At 36.6% G+C, this 18,081-nt stretch overlaps 1 protein-coding gene across 2 annotated transcripts in view; it reads right to left on the reverse strand.

Annotated features, from left to right (window-relative positions):
- The window catches only part of LOC115412185 (TSC22 domain family protein 1-like), a 49,481-nt gene that overhangs the window by 12,881 nt on the left and 18,519 nt on the right, over positions 1–18,081 (reverse strand). Inside the window, exon 1 of one of the 2 annotated variants that reach the window (XM_030124531.1) lies at positions 1,452–1,806. The exons of the other annotated variant lie outside the window; for it this stretch is intronic. Coding sequence (XP_029980391.1) covers positions 1,452–1,561 — 110 coding nt within the window. The 5' untranslated portion in view covers positions 1,562–1,806. Of the gene's footprint in view, positions 1–1,451; positions 1,807–18,081 lie in introns of those variants that run through there. 2 annotated transcript variants of the gene reach the window in all.

The raw sequence follows: 18,081 nt of genomic DNA on the forward strand, positions 1-18,081 counted from the left end.
CATACCAAACACTGTGAAGATGTTTCCATTTCTGTGCTGTAGGTCAGACATTTAGTGATTGATTTGTCACTATACTGGACATCATCATTAACCTGATGGCCTGAGACAACACAAATAAATAACCTCAAGTCTGACAAACAAACATCTATAAGAGACGTCCTTTTAGCTGCTCTTGAAGTGTCTTAATCTACTTAATCTAAATATATCTTTTAATATAAAGCTACAACACCAGCACTAACTACTGCAGCAAAACTACAATGGCAGGATACTCATGTCACAGACACATGATCAATTAATTTCACACATTAAAATTAAATAACTGCAAACATATTGCACTTGGTTGCATTAGATTAGACCAGTGATTGCTATGCTTTTTCACCTCCAGACCCAGTAGTATAGTAAGTATAACTGATAGTTTCGTCATGAAATGCCCTCGATCTACATTTCTACTGACACTTTCACTGTCAAAACAATATCTCTGAAAGTCTATATTTAATTTTTTAAGTCTTATGTCATTTTCATCCTGTTGTCTCTCTTGTAAATATTCATTTTTTTGTCTTTATACTTCATTTCTGTCATTTTTATCTTGTTATATCTATGGTTTTGTGTGTTGTTTTTGTCTTTTTTACTCGTTTTTTGTTAAATCTTTTATCACATCCATCTTATTGTATCAATTTGGTCTTGTGTCATTTCCTTCTCATTATTACATCTTTCATTTTAGTCTTGTCAGGTTTTTTTTGTTTTGTCTACATCACTTTTGTCTCATATCTTTTACAGTCACTGTAAATTTCTCTGAATTTCACTTAACTTTGTTGAGGTCATCATTTACAGACTATACACTTTTGTTCTGCTCCAGTTAAGAAAATTAATCCACATCATCATATTATTGATATGCATTTTCTCCTGCCAGTTGGCAAAACAATGAAAACAGCTCTGTGACCTACTTTGGGTCCTGACCCTAAGATTTGGAAACATAGGATTAGACCACTTAGTCAAACAAACAAACTAATCACTAAAAATCAATGTATCTGTAGCCAACAAATGGTTGTAAAGGTACATATCCCACGATGTAAAGCAACAAAACCGTACTCTTTATGTGCTGCAGAACAGATGCCACACATGTCAACAAAAGAGTTCCTCCAAATCCCAAAAAACACGGGAAACAGTCAACTAAAAGAAGCACTCAGTGAGTTTACAGTCCCCTTAAAATAATATCAAATACTCTATTTGGGATGAATTCACCCTACTCCAGATCTAACACCCCCCAGGACTCCTTAAAGAACCCCTCGATGTGAGACCCTACGGGAAGTGCAGACAGGAACACAATAAAGTCGCACAGCCTTTTGTGTGCAGCTACTGTAGCGACTGGCTCGGGCAGCGCTACAGTGCACAGGCCCCCCCAAACACCCCCCGTCCCCCCTCCCCTCAGGACTCCCCGTCTTTATTTTTACCTTTTGAGATGCTGCTCCAGTTCCCAGAACAGAAGCTTCATCGCCATCTCGTCATGGCCTTGCACCCGTACCCCCTGCACTCGCATGGAGCCGTCCGTCAGCGGGAGCATATACACTCCGAAGTACCACCGGTATGCCTCACTCCTCTTTGTTTAGTGTCCCCCCCCCCAGTAGTCGTCTTTCTTCCTTAAATTTGGCAGGCGGATCTGGGACACCCCCTATAGATGCATTAATGAGCCGAGCAGGATGGGGCGCTAAAGGCAGCATGCCAGGTAATGATGACTTGGTGTACGTGTGCTCTTCATTTTCCTCTTGTCTATATAATCCATTTGTGTTTGAATGGCTGAGCACTGAGTGAATTACTGAGTAGAGACAGTAGCTGGGCGGGTGGTGACGCGCGATCATGTGACACCCGGCGTTACATAAACCATCAACAGCGATTAGCGTGTGGCCCGATGATCTCCCCACTCCTCACACACAAGCCCTCTGCCCTCTATAGCTTCAGACAGAAGTACACAACAAAAGGCTCAGTCACCTTCCCTCTCCTGTTTCAGATGGCTAAGATCATATTTTGGTACTTTCCCTAAAATTGTGGCAGACTGAGATGCATGGTTGTCGAGTATGGATGTGCTTCCGGAAGGAAATGTTAGTTTCAAAGCGTCATTTTGTGTTTGTTTTGCTCAAGAATTTGGAACAGGATTAAAAAATGCCCCCAAAATATCAACATAAAACATTAAATTGAAGTTCCTTATGTTAGTTCTGGCACTCCTCTGCACTGATTTTACTGAATTTGGCTTATGTGATGCCCAGAATGTCGTAAAATCTGAGCATAAAACCTCGTTGTAGTTCAGTCTTCAGTACCGACACAGATACAGTTACTTATGGCTCTCATTTTAGATTAATGTTACCAGCACATCCCCCTTGAATAAATGAAGACACAGGAATACCCTTGAATGTCTCCAATTTCTGGTATTTAATAATAATCCATTCATTAAATTTACCCTCAGATTACATCTTAGGATAATCAACACCTGCACTAGACAAACATGCTTTATAAGGGTCATTTCATTTCAACTCCCACTGATTTTCATGAAAAACAATTAATGTCAAACGTTCTACCAAATGAATGGTGTGCTGCCCTATTCCAAACAGTAAATGTCATTGGAATGATTATTTTAAGCCGTAAAAATTTCTAATTTTTCACATATAAATGGTATAAAGGGACAAATATCAAGGAACTAAGGATGTGCATGAACAGTTGATTAGTTGCTTACTCAAAACAGTCAAACAGTCTACATATTTTTGAGAGCTGACTTTTTTTTAATGGTTTTACTTAATGGTGATGTTAAACTAATGTTTATGTCGCCATTTCTGTCAGGAAGGTACATATGTTTTGAGACAGCCTAAAAAGTGTTTAAAGTGTTAGTTATAGTTCAGGTACTCTTTGGTTGCTCAGTATTTTTTTGTTTTGTCATGTTGGTTTGGGTGATGATAACGATGATGACCAAGCCCCTGAAACCATCTTACTTCAGTTAATTACATGACCATCTTTTGTACAAACCCTACGGATCATTGGCAACATAAATTCATAGAGTTTTTACTGAAATCAATTCGAGAAATGGTACTACTTTTGTTAACTAAATGAAGCATGTTTTCTTTTCACCAATATTTCAATAATACATTCTCTTCTTTTTGGTTTCGTTCAATTAAATTTGTAAAGTATTAATATTTTTCCATTACGTTATCTGGTCTTGCAAAAAAGCTGACTCCCAAAGACATTACTAAACAACTTCAGAGGTGAAAAACTGAAATTTTCTTAAAATTTCAATACAGCTATAGAATATTTGAAGGCTGTTAGAATACCCTATTAGTCGTATTTTAAATAAGCATGTTTTAACACTTGTGATGTAGTGGACAGACCCAGAAAAACGTGAACTACAACTGAGGAAATAAATAATAGACCCAATTCCTTTTACTGTTTCTTTCTTAGAATATTAGTTGATCAACAGATTCTCTTAATTTACATGTTTCTTGCCATTAATTTTTTTGTTATTGTCACTAATTGAAATGCAGTTTATTCTTTTATTAAATTTGTAAATCAAACATTTCCTGTGTCTTAGACTTTCATTCATGTGCACACAAGTAAACACTGATGCTTTAGCGGTGACACTATGCCATGAACTTTGAGGACAGTCTGAGTTGATATGACCTATAAACATTCTCTTTCAGGATCTGGATGTGAAACAGGATTTACAGAGTAAAGACTGCACCAAAAGTCAGAGATGACTGAGGTGGACAGTGGGACCCCAGTGTTGTTTCTGATTGCACAACAGTTATCAGAATTGCTGAATGGTCAGAGCTGTCAGGGTTTCGACTTTTCTTTTCGTGGAAGCAAAACTTCTGACATTTTAACCTGTTGGTTTAGTTTCAAAGTTTAATCACAACTTTTCGGACATGCTGCAGGTTTGTTGGCCAGACCTCTGCCCAACAGACGAGAGACCCTGTGCTCCAAGGTCTTATCTTGTCATTTCTCATTGAAAGGCAGCTTTAAGATGGCTTAGTGTCCCGGCAGACAGAAAACACAACACGCACTCGCAGAGACTCCGACCGCTCAGAGACGGCCGGCCAAGAAACAACAGGTATAGGAAGAGCACAAAGCGGGGAATTCACTTGTCCTAACAGATGTGCTGGGGTGAATCAGTATCACATGACTTCTGGGTAGGTCGTCAGTTCTACAGCAGCATATACGGCATGTTGGAATTAAACACCTCCAACAGCATTTTCACCCACATGGACACACTCATTCTAATAAAGAAGGAAAAACATAACTGACTGTGATGTTTGTGCTTTTTCAAGCTTAACTTTCCATTGAAGAGGTTGAAAAGTGTGTTAAAGTTCACCAACGCAAATATAGCAGACTTATAATTTTGATCCAAAATGTCAAGAATCACAAATAACATTCTTATCATGAAATACAATGATTACATATTATAAAATAAAAGTCTATGCTTCCTCTCATTCCACATTATTATTAAACTGTAAACCATAATCTACATTTTCCTCACCTTTATTGCTTTATTCTACTGGTTAATTTAATGAATTCATTTGGACTTGCTCAGATTGTAAAGGGTTGCCCTTCTTCCACCTTTCATGAAAACTGCTGTAGCGCAGTTGCATAAATCCGCATTCAGACATAAGTGATCACATAACCGCAGAGGTAATTACCAAAAAATTCTAGACGCTAAAGATGAAAGACACTATTGACTTTCTACTGAAAAACCAGTTATTTCTTTCACTCAGACCTCATACTAAACTGTTTTTACACTGAAGTGCCCAACATATCACTATCTGGCGACCCAAATCTGAGGCGATGCTAATGCTAAATTATTAGAAGGTTCAGTGTGTAATCCTTAGTGACATCTAGTGGTTAAGCTGAAGATAGTGTTGTTCTGTTGTTAACTCAGCCTTGCTATACAATGACCGCAAACACAGACATTCCTCATTAAAGTCATGGGCTTGTTTTGTTTGTTCTGGGCCTTTTACTTATTAGTATATTACCTCTGGTCCACAGTCAAAGGTAGAAAGTGACATTACTGCACTTCAGTGCTGGATGTCACAGGTACAGAATGGAAAAAAGAAGAGAAAGGAGCTGCAACAATTAACTAATTACTTGTCAATTAAACTGACAGCTATTTTGATAATTGATACTCCGAATAAGACAGAATAAAATGGTCTGATTCAGGCTTATTAACTCTGACTAACTAACTGGTTACCTTCCATCTCTACGATAATAAACTGTGTATCTTTGGACTTTTGGGTTGAACAAGTCATTTGAGGATAACATATGCTTTGGGAAACAATGATTTGCATTTTATCGACTTATCAATCAGTTGGATAGTCAAGAGAATAATCCATGGATTAGTTTGCAGTGAAAATGACAGCTGCAGTGCTAGTTCTGAACAAAAGTAGAAACATGTACAACTCGGTGGATTCTGAAAGGCTGTCCACTCTTTAGATGGAAACATCTCATTCTAATGCAAACAAAAACAACAACTTCAACTCCATGTCTGTGATTAGAGTCCATATAGACCTTACACACTGGACCACACAAAAATATGTTGAGCAACAAGCAGCAAAGGATGGAAAAAACGGAATTTTACAATAAAAGCTGATGGTGCATTTGGTACATTTCAGTGACAGTCACTAGCAGCAAAGCTCTACGTGAGTACATGTGTTGATTTATGCACCTATGAACAGGCCTCATCAACCTACTAAACAAAAGCCTTCACACTAAGAGCCAGTGTCTTCAGCTCCAAATGATAAAATCCACATAAAGGAAAAGCAGTCTGGACAAATAACAGGTTGTCAACTACAGAAGTGCAGCTCAGAGGTTTCTTTTCTATGGTTATAGCATCAATGGGGTTCAATACTCCTCAGCTGCTATTAGAAGAATGTACACTCCAACTGAGTTATTATCAACCATCCTCATTTCAAGACTTCAGATTATAAAGACAGAGAATTTATGTCTGGTTGAACTCTTGCTTTTTGACTAATATCTCTTACTCACAGGCAGAGGGATTTCAATCACACCTGCTGTATTTCAGGGAAAAAGCAATCTCCAAAAGTTAATAAAAGAGGCCTGGCATGTCCCAGCGATGAAAAAAGAGGCCTATTGAATTGATGAATTGCACAGGCTTTTGGCTGAGCTGTGGTTTGATAGTGTAGAGCGCTCACAGACTTTACCAGTAAGCCCTGGCAGGGGTTTTCCATAGTCACACCCTGACTATGGAGAATGACAGAGAGCTACTCAGTGAGTTAGTCAGAGAGGCAGGGAGGAATGATGAGTGGCCATTTTGGCCTCCATAAGAGAGAGAGGTGCTATTGGAGCATTTGGGCTGACAGCAGCAGGACCTTAGTCCTCGCTCTACACTAAACACACTGGGCCCGAGGCAGAGAAGGAGGGGATGGTCGGCCAGAGACACAGAGCTAGAAAGACCTGGATCCACTGCCTCAGCATTAGTACTGTCTCAAAGAACCACACACACAGTAAGACACAGCAGGCATCACCACACACAGCTCAGATTTAGATTAGTACACAGTTATATGGAAACCTGCAAGTCAGGTTTGTGTGTGTAGTTCAAGCTTTTGTAACACAGAAGCTGTTGTATCATGAGTATGTGAATAAACTGGTACTTCTGGACCATATTACATCCTATAATTCTAAAACCTCAGTAATTACAGTACAATATGTTTAATACATATTGCACATTGTGGGCTACACTGCAGAAAAAGCAAGTTTTATTCGGTAAAAAGACTTGTTTTGGGGATTTTTTTTCTCCCAAGGAAAAAATAATCCCATCAGTCATGTTCTAAGAAAATTTGACAATTATAAACCTTTTCTCAAGATACAAAATACAGAAATACATTTATCTATTCACAAGCTAATTCAGTTAAATCAGAAGGTTGTTTTTCTGTGATACATTTTCAGGGTTCCTACAGGTTTCTACAAGTTCAATTTAAGACTTTTTAAGACTTTTTTTTAAGACTACTTAGATTTTAGATTAGATTTTTGTGCCCATTTCACAGCCATACTGGCAAAAATTTGTGAGTCCTAGAATTTGGGAAAACGTATTTATTTACATCAGCAGAGACTGACTATTCCATACATACTGCACGCAGACCTGAATGTTCTGTAATCATTTCTCAGCGTGGGCTGCAAAGTTAGCGGTAACTGGGCTCCTATTTTAAATATAAATTGTCTTTATTTAAGACGAATTAGTAGAGTATTATTTTTCCATAACACAGGTTATAACGAGTGGAACTGAGTCGACTAACGTTACTTTCTTTCGAGTTTGGACATTTTCCTAACACATTTAAACACAATGCAGTGACCAAGTTTATGGCAACATAACTTAACACCTACCATATCAAATTTAATACCTTTTAAAGACTTTTTAAAGTTACTGAATGCAGATTTGTAAATTCAAGACTTTTAAGACTTTTTAAGACCCAGCAGGAACCCTGATTTTATAAGACAATTTGCACAGCTTGTCAATATATGAATACAAAGTTTTAAATAATTCATTTTTAAAGCCTTTAGTAAGCTTACTTTGCCTCAAATTTTGATTTTTTCCTTGTTTTAAGGCCCGTTATAAACGTTCAGTGGCTAGCCTTTTAAATACAGTTTTAAGAAGTCTAGTGAACCTAACTTTATTTTAGTTTGCTTTATCTGCTTGATACAAAACAATTAGCATACTTTAAATGACTACTTTTAATACTATTTAGCTTCTTTGTAGTAGGACTGTTTTTCATCCCCATCTATTCTAGCTAGCTACTCTATATAGCATGACAGCAGTGAACGTAATGGTAATTCTGAAGAGGATGACTCCATCCAACCAAGAGAAAAAAAAAAGGAGTTCAGATGTAAAAACAGGGGCTACTTCTGTGACATGGATGTGGTTTGGGTGTGACAAGAAAAATAGTCACTGGCTGCACCTCCAGTTCTATGAGTACATGCTATGCCCTTTAACAGGCTTAGCTATTGGTTTCCTACAGAGGTGAAGGCTGTTAGATGGAACTTTGATGGGAAAATCCAACAGTGAAGCTCTTTAGATAGAGGGTGCAGCATTTACAAAAAAATAAGAATCAGAAAATGACACTTATGTTGTAGACCAGTTCCCGTCAGAGACTCAAACACCATTAATCTCTTTTAGGACCAAGTTTAATGTCATGTGACATGTCTTGTGTTTTGTTACACATTTAATTGAAAATTTGGTTCTAAAATAAAGAGAAAAATATGAAATATGAATGTTTTATTTGTCAAGTATATAATTTAAAATGTAATAAAGCTTTTCCACGTGCTAATATTTATGTTACCTGCTTATTTATGTCCTATATTGTCTTTAAATATGGGAAAAAATTATAAATAAGTATGTTTTTGATCATATCCCACAGCCCCATCACATCCGACAACCCAACAAACCATTTAAAGGCAAAAAAACTCAAAAGTCCAAGTCCAAATCCAAGCTTAAAACAACATGTATGTGCAGTTTGAGCTTCTGCTGTCAACGGCAAAACTTCTGAGGAGGCCTCTAACACTGCCCTTCTCATTCACACAGAAGACCCGTGTTGCGTAACGTTGTCTGATGTGTGTGAGCAGCAGGTTTGAATAATGTGGAGTGAAACCTGGCATTAGAAGGATTAGCAGCCAAAGAACACACAGAACACTCTGAGTGCAGCCAACACAGGACAGAGATAAACGCCAAACGCGACAATATAGGAGAGGAGAGACGACGCACTATGGGTCGGACCATTTGTGTGGTGGAAATGTCGGAATATAATTCATAAACTATTAACGATAAATAAGAAGCAACAGCGAAGGTCACTTGGCACAATGTTACTGATAATACTGATATTGTGCAGTTTTGGAGGGAGGGAGTTTTCCTTATCACACTCCACAAATCTACAAGACCTGAGTCATCTCTGTTTTCATCTAATACACCCATCCCTTCCTCCCTTTGTTCCCTCAAATGCAATTTCTCAGACAGAGGGAGCGTGTATAAGGACATTTTTTTGTAAATACATCTACACCTACAACAAACTCTAACCAGTTTCCATGGGAAACTCAGTTTGGTGGGAGTCCACTAATGGGCAAAGTTAAGGGAAGGTTAACATCTGGTCAAAAAAATTTAATTACAATAATCTGCACCAAAGTTATATTTTTGAGAAGGTAATTACTTATGTTTTCAGGAAAATGTATTTTGAAATGAGAAGAATTTGTGAAGAAAAAAAAAATTAAGGAGTTTTACAAGTGAATGTTTGGAAAGTGACGTTTTGTGCCATCATTCTGGGTTCATTTTATAAACTCTCATAAATAAACTACATTTATTCCAAATACACTGATATTTGACTATTATGTCATATTCTAAACATACAGTGTTTAAAATGAATAAATGCATGTATCTATGCAAAATACATTTGAATATACTGTTAATATTATTTGTATGTTGTAAATATTATAAAAAAAAATGCATATGATATTGATAATTGAAATAAAAAATGTTTAATTTGATATTTACTTTTGTTGTCCATCCATGACGCTGCCATTTGTCAAAACTCTTGCTATTTAGGTATAACATATTTTTGTCCTCTAACCAAATATTAGGCTGTAAAATAGAGGGTTTAAGGTATACACTGAATACATTTTAGGATGAAAATATCAGAGGAACTTCACTTTTCAGAACTTTGTAATTCTTGCAAAAAATAGATGCTAATTTTTTGTCCATCCATGACGCAGTAGTTTTGGATATTTTCCATTTAAAAATATCTGAAACTAAATTTTGCCCTTTGAGTATGTTTAAGATGGCATTTAGACCTTTCCAATTATGTGTAATATTTGTCTTAAACTTGTCTGGTTCAAAAGTTATAGATCAAAAAGTAGTGGGCTGTCCATCTGTGATGCCCTTGACCTCGCCCTCATATTCAGTCTCTTTATCACATGGTGTAAGGTAGGTCACAGAACATTACATCTTGGGTTGTTTGCAGCTTAATGTTATTATTCCTTTAAACTCATAGGATGTAGCATGGCTCAACCTATGGTCCATATTTTACTTAATTTTCTTGTGTAACTTTCCAATGATGTTCAAATTTAGAAAAAAAAATCCTTGATTTATTCTTTGTTATAGTTTGTTATTATAGTCCATTTCCCTTCATGGCCTGTCATTGGTGTCATATCCGTTTACGAAGCCAACATTAATTACTTGTGTGTATATATGTTAAAAGCAATTCTTGTGAATGGTGATGTAAACAGTGGATCTACAAGGATAAACAATGGACATCATCTGCCATATCTATCAGAGACAAATACTCTGATTAAAAACACTTGCAGTCCTTTCAGGTCTATTTATAGGAGGGCTGCACCATTAATTGAATTGCAATAATAATCATAATATATTCAGTTATATAATCGCAAAAAGCTGCAATTTAAAGGTCCAGACTTGGGAGGATTTAGGGTGATATAATCACAGAAACAGGAAAAAAAAACAATCTTTTTTGTCCAATGACGTGTTGGATTTGTAATGGTGATCAGAGAGAGGGAATGTGGAAAACCTGGAAAATAATGACACTTTTTTAGGTGGTTTTTAATCTTGGTTTAGTTTCATGTTTGAGCTGAAAACTAACCTATTTCAACATTAGTAATCTGTTTTTTTCATGCAGGAAGTTATTACAGTAATTCAATGTATCTGCAGTTAGTCCATTTTAACCTGCAGAGATCGGTCTAAAGTCTTTTACTGCCATTTTGTTGACTACGCCATTGGACTTGAGTGTCCTCGTGATGGAACAGACATAAGCTAAACTGTTTAGTTTACCTGTATGTTGGATTAGCAAAGCAGTAAACTTAGAGCATTAATTCTCTGGCTGATGCACAGGCTGTGAATGAGTCACTGCTCTGTTGTGCTGTTTTTAACTCTGCTCACAGTTAAAAACTAAAGTTATGTACAAAGGAGATCAAAGGGTTTTCACTGTTCAAAAGTGAGTTACTGCACTCCATAATATTTCTGGTTCATTATGAGAGTGTGAGGAAGCAAAATAGTGTATGGTGTCTACATATTAATAGTACAGCTGTTTTTATATCCTTTTAATCTATTCTTGTATTTTATTCTATTATTTTACTTTTTTACTCTTCTGTACGACACTGTTTTTAAATTGTACAGCTGTTTTTAATGTCTTTAATCTATTCTTTTATTTTGGTCGTTATTTATTCTTCTGTACGGTACTTTGGTCCACTGTGGTTGTTTTAAAGTGCTTTACAAATAAAGTTGAGAGAGCGAGAGCTTAATTGTTAATCTTCCAACGTAAGTCACTTTGGAAAAAAGTGTCTGCCAAACGCATGTAAATGTTTTCCATTGACCCTCAAATTGCGCGAATATAAATAGTACATAAAAATTGGCCTAATGGAAAAACAACAATTTCGCCAGGTGGTTTTTTGGGCTTAGCATAAATGGTATATTACAAAAAACTGCAATGGAAAGACCCTTTTCCGCAACTAGAGTCATGTGAATAAAAAAAAAAAAAAAAACAGATGTTGACAGACGTTACAACAAGCAAAGAAGAAGACTTTTTAAAGAAACATGGCACAGTATGTGTGGACTCACCAGGAAACTGAATCATTTTTTAATTTAGTACGAAATAGAGGGGTAATATATAATAATAATGAATATATCTGTAAATCTACACCATATTTATGTTCGTTTCCATGTTTATGGAATAATTTCTCATGTCATCTTGTGACAACAAATAAACAAATCATCGCATTTGTGATTGAATGGAAAAACCAACCATACGCAATTCAGTTTTTTCGACATTTAGTAAATATCAGTAAAGTTTTGCGCATATGTCCAATGGAAAAGTGACTATTGTGGAATCTTACAATTCGCCTAATGTATGCAAAAACTTATTTAGAATTTACAGAGAATGAACATGGACATTATGATGAAGTCCCTTTTATCGTGACTTCCTTGTCAAAAACAGTTTGATTAAAATCCTAAATGTTTTTATAGGAACAAAGGGCACCGACATCCTTCATCAACCTCCCCCCGCCTGTACCAGACCACTGGTTAGTTTCATCATTTTCATGGGGATTGTTTTAAATGGGTCTGTTATTTTAACTCCACCGTTTCTCCACTCATGAGTCATCCGTGGCCCCTTTACACTTTTCTTTGTGCGTCACCTGCTGATTCAACAAATCAGAAGCCGCAGAACAACAGGGTCCTGACCCATTTTCCTGCCATCCTATTTGTGTCTGGAGGTCAAATGTAAGATTACAAGTGAAGAGAAGAGGCCGGAGCAGGAGGAGGATTAACTAATGATGACTATGCCGTCAAGGTGTAAGTCTCTGACGACAGCAGCGCTATCATAAGCACGGCTTAGGTAGAAACTGCTGTGTCCTGTACAGCTTTAAAGAAGTGTCCCTTTAGCTAAGACCATCTGTAAGTCACTGCATATAAATACCCTGTCACAACAACACTGAGGCTGATGGGACCACAATAATATATATTACACACATGAGTCATAGAAGATGTTTTGGATGGTGACAACTATGGGAGATTCACTGGCAAGAATGACACAACACCTGACAACATTTAAAAACTGTACTCTACAAAGTCCACACAATGAGGCACAAAATAATGCACTTAAATTATTGCAAAGAGTGATTTCTGTAACATGCTGCTTCAAATAATAGTAAATCAAGGGTGGAATAATTAGAATTTAAGATTTGGATTTTTAACAGATAGTTTTTAGTTTACCAGCATGATTTATAATTACATCATATAGTTAATTACAACTCAGGGCTCCATAAATAAAGAATTAAAAATGTCTTACCTGTTTAAATGTGAAGAACCGGTGGGGATAAGACATGAAAGAAAGAAAAGAAAAACCAAAAATGACTAAAAGTGAAACAATGCACAGGCAAGCAGTTTGCTATTTTCAGTTTCATTCAACATTAATTAATGAAAAAAACAAACAAACCAAGAATCAGAGTTATAAAAGTTGAAATACCCATATGTGTTTCTGTGACTATGGTAACAGAATTAAAAAATAAAGACTTGACATTTCAGCCACATACAAACTTAAGTGAATACTAAAAAAATCCAACCATATTAAATTGAATTTCTTGACACCACTCAATAGACTCTTTGGTGAGATTAACAATAAAACATTATGAAAAACAAACACATTTTTGATATGTGCAATAAATGTAACAAGGCATTCTCTCACATCTCTTCAATACTGTAATGCACATTCCCACTGGCAGGTAGAGAATGCTTATGGATATGGTGGCATACAACGCCATCTAGTGGCCAACAGGAACAATACATATTAATACACGTTTCAGTACTGCTGATTTGCAAACCATCAAAGTGTTCTTGTTTTTACATCCAATAAAACTCTGATTCAGCCTCGAGTAAAAACCCTCTGAAGCTCGTTTAAGTTCACACATATCATCAAATTATGCAAACACTAGCTTTACCCGGCCTACCATCTTTACTTCTATATTTAGGCATTTGTATATAAAACCTACATAAAAAGTTAAGGTTCTCCATGCCACTTTTAATAAAAAAAACACAAAACAAAACATAGCAGTCTTTGCACAAAATGACTAACACGTGGTGCCAGGCACAACAAATCCTGCCCCTCACATGTATTTCAGCCATTATAAGTAAATGGGAGGATTTTTAAAAAATCTTTAAAAATTTGAACTTTGATCTACGTTTCCTAAAATGTAATGATATCTATTCTGGTCATTGGCAATCTTTAAACCCAATCTGGTATGAACTGAACCAAAAGTTTTGCAGCTAATGCATTAACAAACAAAAACAGAAACAAACAAACAAACCAAAAACAACACCTCTTGCCTTCCCTTCGGAGCGCGGGGTAATTATCCCTTTAATAAGACAGACAGTAATTTTATTTTATTAGCATTTAGTCGTATAACAAGACCTCACTGACTCTCACTATTCAGTCCCTTCAATAGACTCAGACACTGGATTCTCTGGTTTCAGATGTCAGCGGTGCACAAATGCATAAACCTTTTCAAAGCACAGTCAACTTTTACTACAAAATGAAAAAGCAATTAAAAAGGTGATCTGATTATTGCAGTAATGAACAACCTATAACAACATCTAAAAGATGAATGAGGAAATGGGACAACAGATAAAAAGAATAAAAGAAATATTAAGATACTATTAAAAATAAGACCAAATACTAACTTGACGTAAACAGCACCGACAGCTTATTGATCTAATTATGATCAATTTAGTTAATTTACCTTTTAGGTGATGTGTACGAGATGCAAATATATCTCTGCAAATGTCTATAATTGTTCAGCATTAGCTCAATAAGCACTAAACTGCACTTGAGAGGGAAAAGGGGGAAAAAAATCCAGATCTAAGGACACGACTTGATATTTATCAGAGGTGTGAGAATCAGTTTTTCTGCATCATTCCTGGAAACGTGGAAACATCTTAATTCAAGATACATTATAATTGTACTGTGAGGCCAGTGAAGTTCAGCAGCTGTACCTGTAATAGACTGCAAAAGAGTTTGTTTTGTAATATCCACATACTGAGGTGGATCAGAGACGCTCATAGTGACGAGATGCTGTCATTCATATAATTAAATATCTGGTTTTGAAAGCACTTGCTAAACAACAACCCTTCAGAGGATGGTACATCCACTTGGCCCCTCCAAAAATCAAAAAGTGGTCCTTGTTAGTGCTAGCTTACTTTCACTGACAGCAGAAGAGTCAGGAGAGTAGTTTGAGTATTTTACTGGAAAAAAATATTTAATAGTTTTCCAGTTCTGCTGTAAAAACAAAATTATGCCTGACAGACTGATGTACAGTTCTGTGCAAAAGTCTTAGTGCACCTCTAGCTTTGTTTTTGCAGGGTTTAAATGAGCATACATGTTTATTTCTCATTCTCTTTTCTTCAGATACAGCAATAAAATACTGGAAATATGTGCATAGCCTTAAAAAGACATACAAAAAACACAACTAAATGGGTTGCAAAGGTTAAAGCTACTATTTAGTGTGACCTCTGACCCCATGACAAGAAGCAGCACAAACAATAAGAAACATCTGACTTGTGTTGAATAAAACCTGGTATAAAACACCAAAAAATTTATGCAATAAATCTCATACTGTCCAGACATGTTAAGTGCAAAGGGAGGTCACACTAAATACTATCCGCTTTGGTTTGTAGAAGCTGTTTTTTTCCCCTGAAACTTTTGCTTTTATGGCTGTACACACTTATACGCACATATAAACCTAAATTACAACATCCCATTCTGCAAGACAACTTTCAGACAGTCATCCTTCTCCTGTAAGAGTATTAAACTCTGGAACTCACTGCCATCAGAAATAAAATCCATCTCAGAGTTCAAGATGTTCACCACCAGAACCAAAACCTGGTTAAAGAAAAAACACAACTTTTCTCATCTGTATATTGTGTGGAAGAGTGAGTGAATGAATGCCTCATATCATATAAATGCAACACTGGATTATTGAATTGTAAGATCTGATTGTTTGAAATGATGTATATTTTATATTGTTCTGCAATGTTGTGGAAGAGCCCAACCGGGGACTGGAGTTGAGAATTAGCACTAGCAATAAACTCTATATGCATCACATCAGCTGCAACTATGTTTGACTGCATTGTCCCAGTCAAATAAATAAAAAAAAATATATATAAGTCTATCCACTCAATACAGAGACTGAGAAAAGCCTATATGTAGTCATTAGAACTTTAATAAACCAACAAATCTAACCTGACTGATCCAGGACTCAACCTTTATCGGACTGATTCTATAACTTACTAAAAAGGTAGTCATGTGCAGTATTGCAGAAAAGGAAGAATGCAATATTGCACTGATGAGCAGGCATTTGATTTGGCGAGAAGCGAGACCAGTGATGATTTACAGCTCTAATAACCGCGATGCTTTTTGATAAATTTATGCCAGCAGTCACATTAGTCTGAACTTTTATTTTGGGGAGTGCTTTTAATAATCAGACAACAGCCTATAAAACACAAACAACACCACCTATTGAATGCCTGTACCTCTACAAATACAAAACAACCACTGCGATACTAGGTGTGATGCGATGAGATACACCTTTAAATCGGGAATTTTCCACACCTAAGCCTGAAAAAAAAAAAAAACTAGTAGTCAGTTCATCACATGACACGCACTTAAAATAAGATGAACATGGTGTGTGTAGGCGTTTCACTGCTTGACGACCAGCAGGGGGTAGTACAGAACTATTTTTCAGCACTGAAAATACCTAAAAGGGTGACTGTACTTGTAACACATTTATTAAAATAATGACAGTATTATCAGGGTTATAACGTGTTAACACATAGATCTAAACTTACATCTGTTTTGGGAAGAAGGCACCTTCATGAGTTAAATCACATTAAATTTCCAAACACAGGCACAACCAGTTAAGTGTTTCCCTGCTTTAGTCATGCCAATAAGAGAAAGCAGGCTAGACTACTGAAGGTTTAGAAAAAGAATTAAACAAAAACCTCCACCCCCTCCCTCTACCAGCCTCTATCCATTCAGCAGCAGAGCACAGAGAGGGGGATTAGCTCACACAAAGGGAGACTGAATGAATATCAAACCCTTTGGGAAAAGACACTCACTAGCCAGAGCTGTTGCGTCATCATGGCTGAGAAGAAAGACTGAGATCTGATCAGACGCTGTCAGCATGGACAAAGCGGATAAATTAATAATATCGTCACCTCTTTGCAGTGACAGCCATAAAGAAGTACCAAATGATACAGTCATCGCTGCTCACCGGAGGATAAAGCTGTCTGATGATATGTTTACGCAGTGGGATAAGACTGTCCAACAGGATCTGATGACAATACAAGTATGTCACACAAATACTTAGAAAAACCCTGAGAACACTGACATGAACCAGGTAAAGTGCATTCAGCAAAGTTTTTATGGATTACTCTGAAGGCTTTGACATCTTCAGCTGAAACATGACAGATAAATAATAAAAATGAGAGACAAGAGACATTAGAGGATGAAATATCCCTCCACAAAATAAAAAAGTAGCGCCTGATAATGATATTAGCTTAGTTTTATTGAGCGGATAAAGTGTAAAAAGGTCTACCCTAAAGCCGTGTATTAGGCAGTGGGCCATGCACCCGTGATTTGGGGATAATTTTCGAAAATCACGGCCAATGGATCATGATGTTGTTGTGCTAAGCGTGCTGCTTTTATGCCCATGGGAATATTACAGTCTGGTTTTTTTTTGTTTTTTTTTATACACACCCCGTTCCTCCATTTCTGCCTAATACACTGCCCAAAATAAAACTTGAATATGGAGACAAAAAATGGCCAAAATCCCACTTTTCGGGCAAATGGGGGTGCCGTGGCCACCGGGAACATAATGTAAACCTAGCTTAAGATAGCCTACGTGTTGTGATTACTTTAGCCCGCTAGCTAGTTAGACGCTATCGTCGTAATTATAATGTTTTCATCCATCTCCGTTTATCAGGCCACCAGACTAATGTTACCTATCGTTGACTAGAACTAATACATACCATGCTACTTTGATAGCCTTTAACCAGAGCTGGTTGAAGACTATAGCTTGCTAGTCTCTAGCAATAACAAGTCTAGGTAGCGGGCTAGTGCTCACTAATTATACCCAAAGCCATTATGGGATGTAATCATTAGTGACTTGTCTGCAGACTATATTGCTTTGGGTTAAACACTTATCTTTGAGAATTGAGTCTTTTATCTTTATCCGATGAATCAATTAGTTATTAAAATAATCTACAGATGAATTGATTATTAAAATTATCGTTAGTTGCAGCGCTATAGCTGAGTGAAATGGCTAATGCCATGATATGCCAATGAATTTTTCTGACTCAAACATCAGAAGACTGTTCTCTCGAAGAACAAGATGACAAGGATGCTAAAAGTGAGATTCCGTTAAGGTACAGTTATTGGAGGAGACAGTAAAAATGTACACATCATGGAAGTTTCATTATGGAAATTCAAGGTGGATTTCTGTAAATTTGGATCTCTCCAACTCATGAAATTTTACTTTTTGGGT

This window comes from Sphaeramia orbicularis, chromosome 21 (genome assembly GCF_902148855.1).
Source record: "Sphaeramia orbicularis chromosome 21, fSphaOr1.1, whole genome shotgun sequence".
In the NCBI taxonomy this organism is placed as follows: domain Eukaryota; kingdom Metazoa; phylum Chordata; class Actinopteri; order Kurtiformes; family Apogonidae; genus Sphaeramia; species Sphaeramia orbicularis.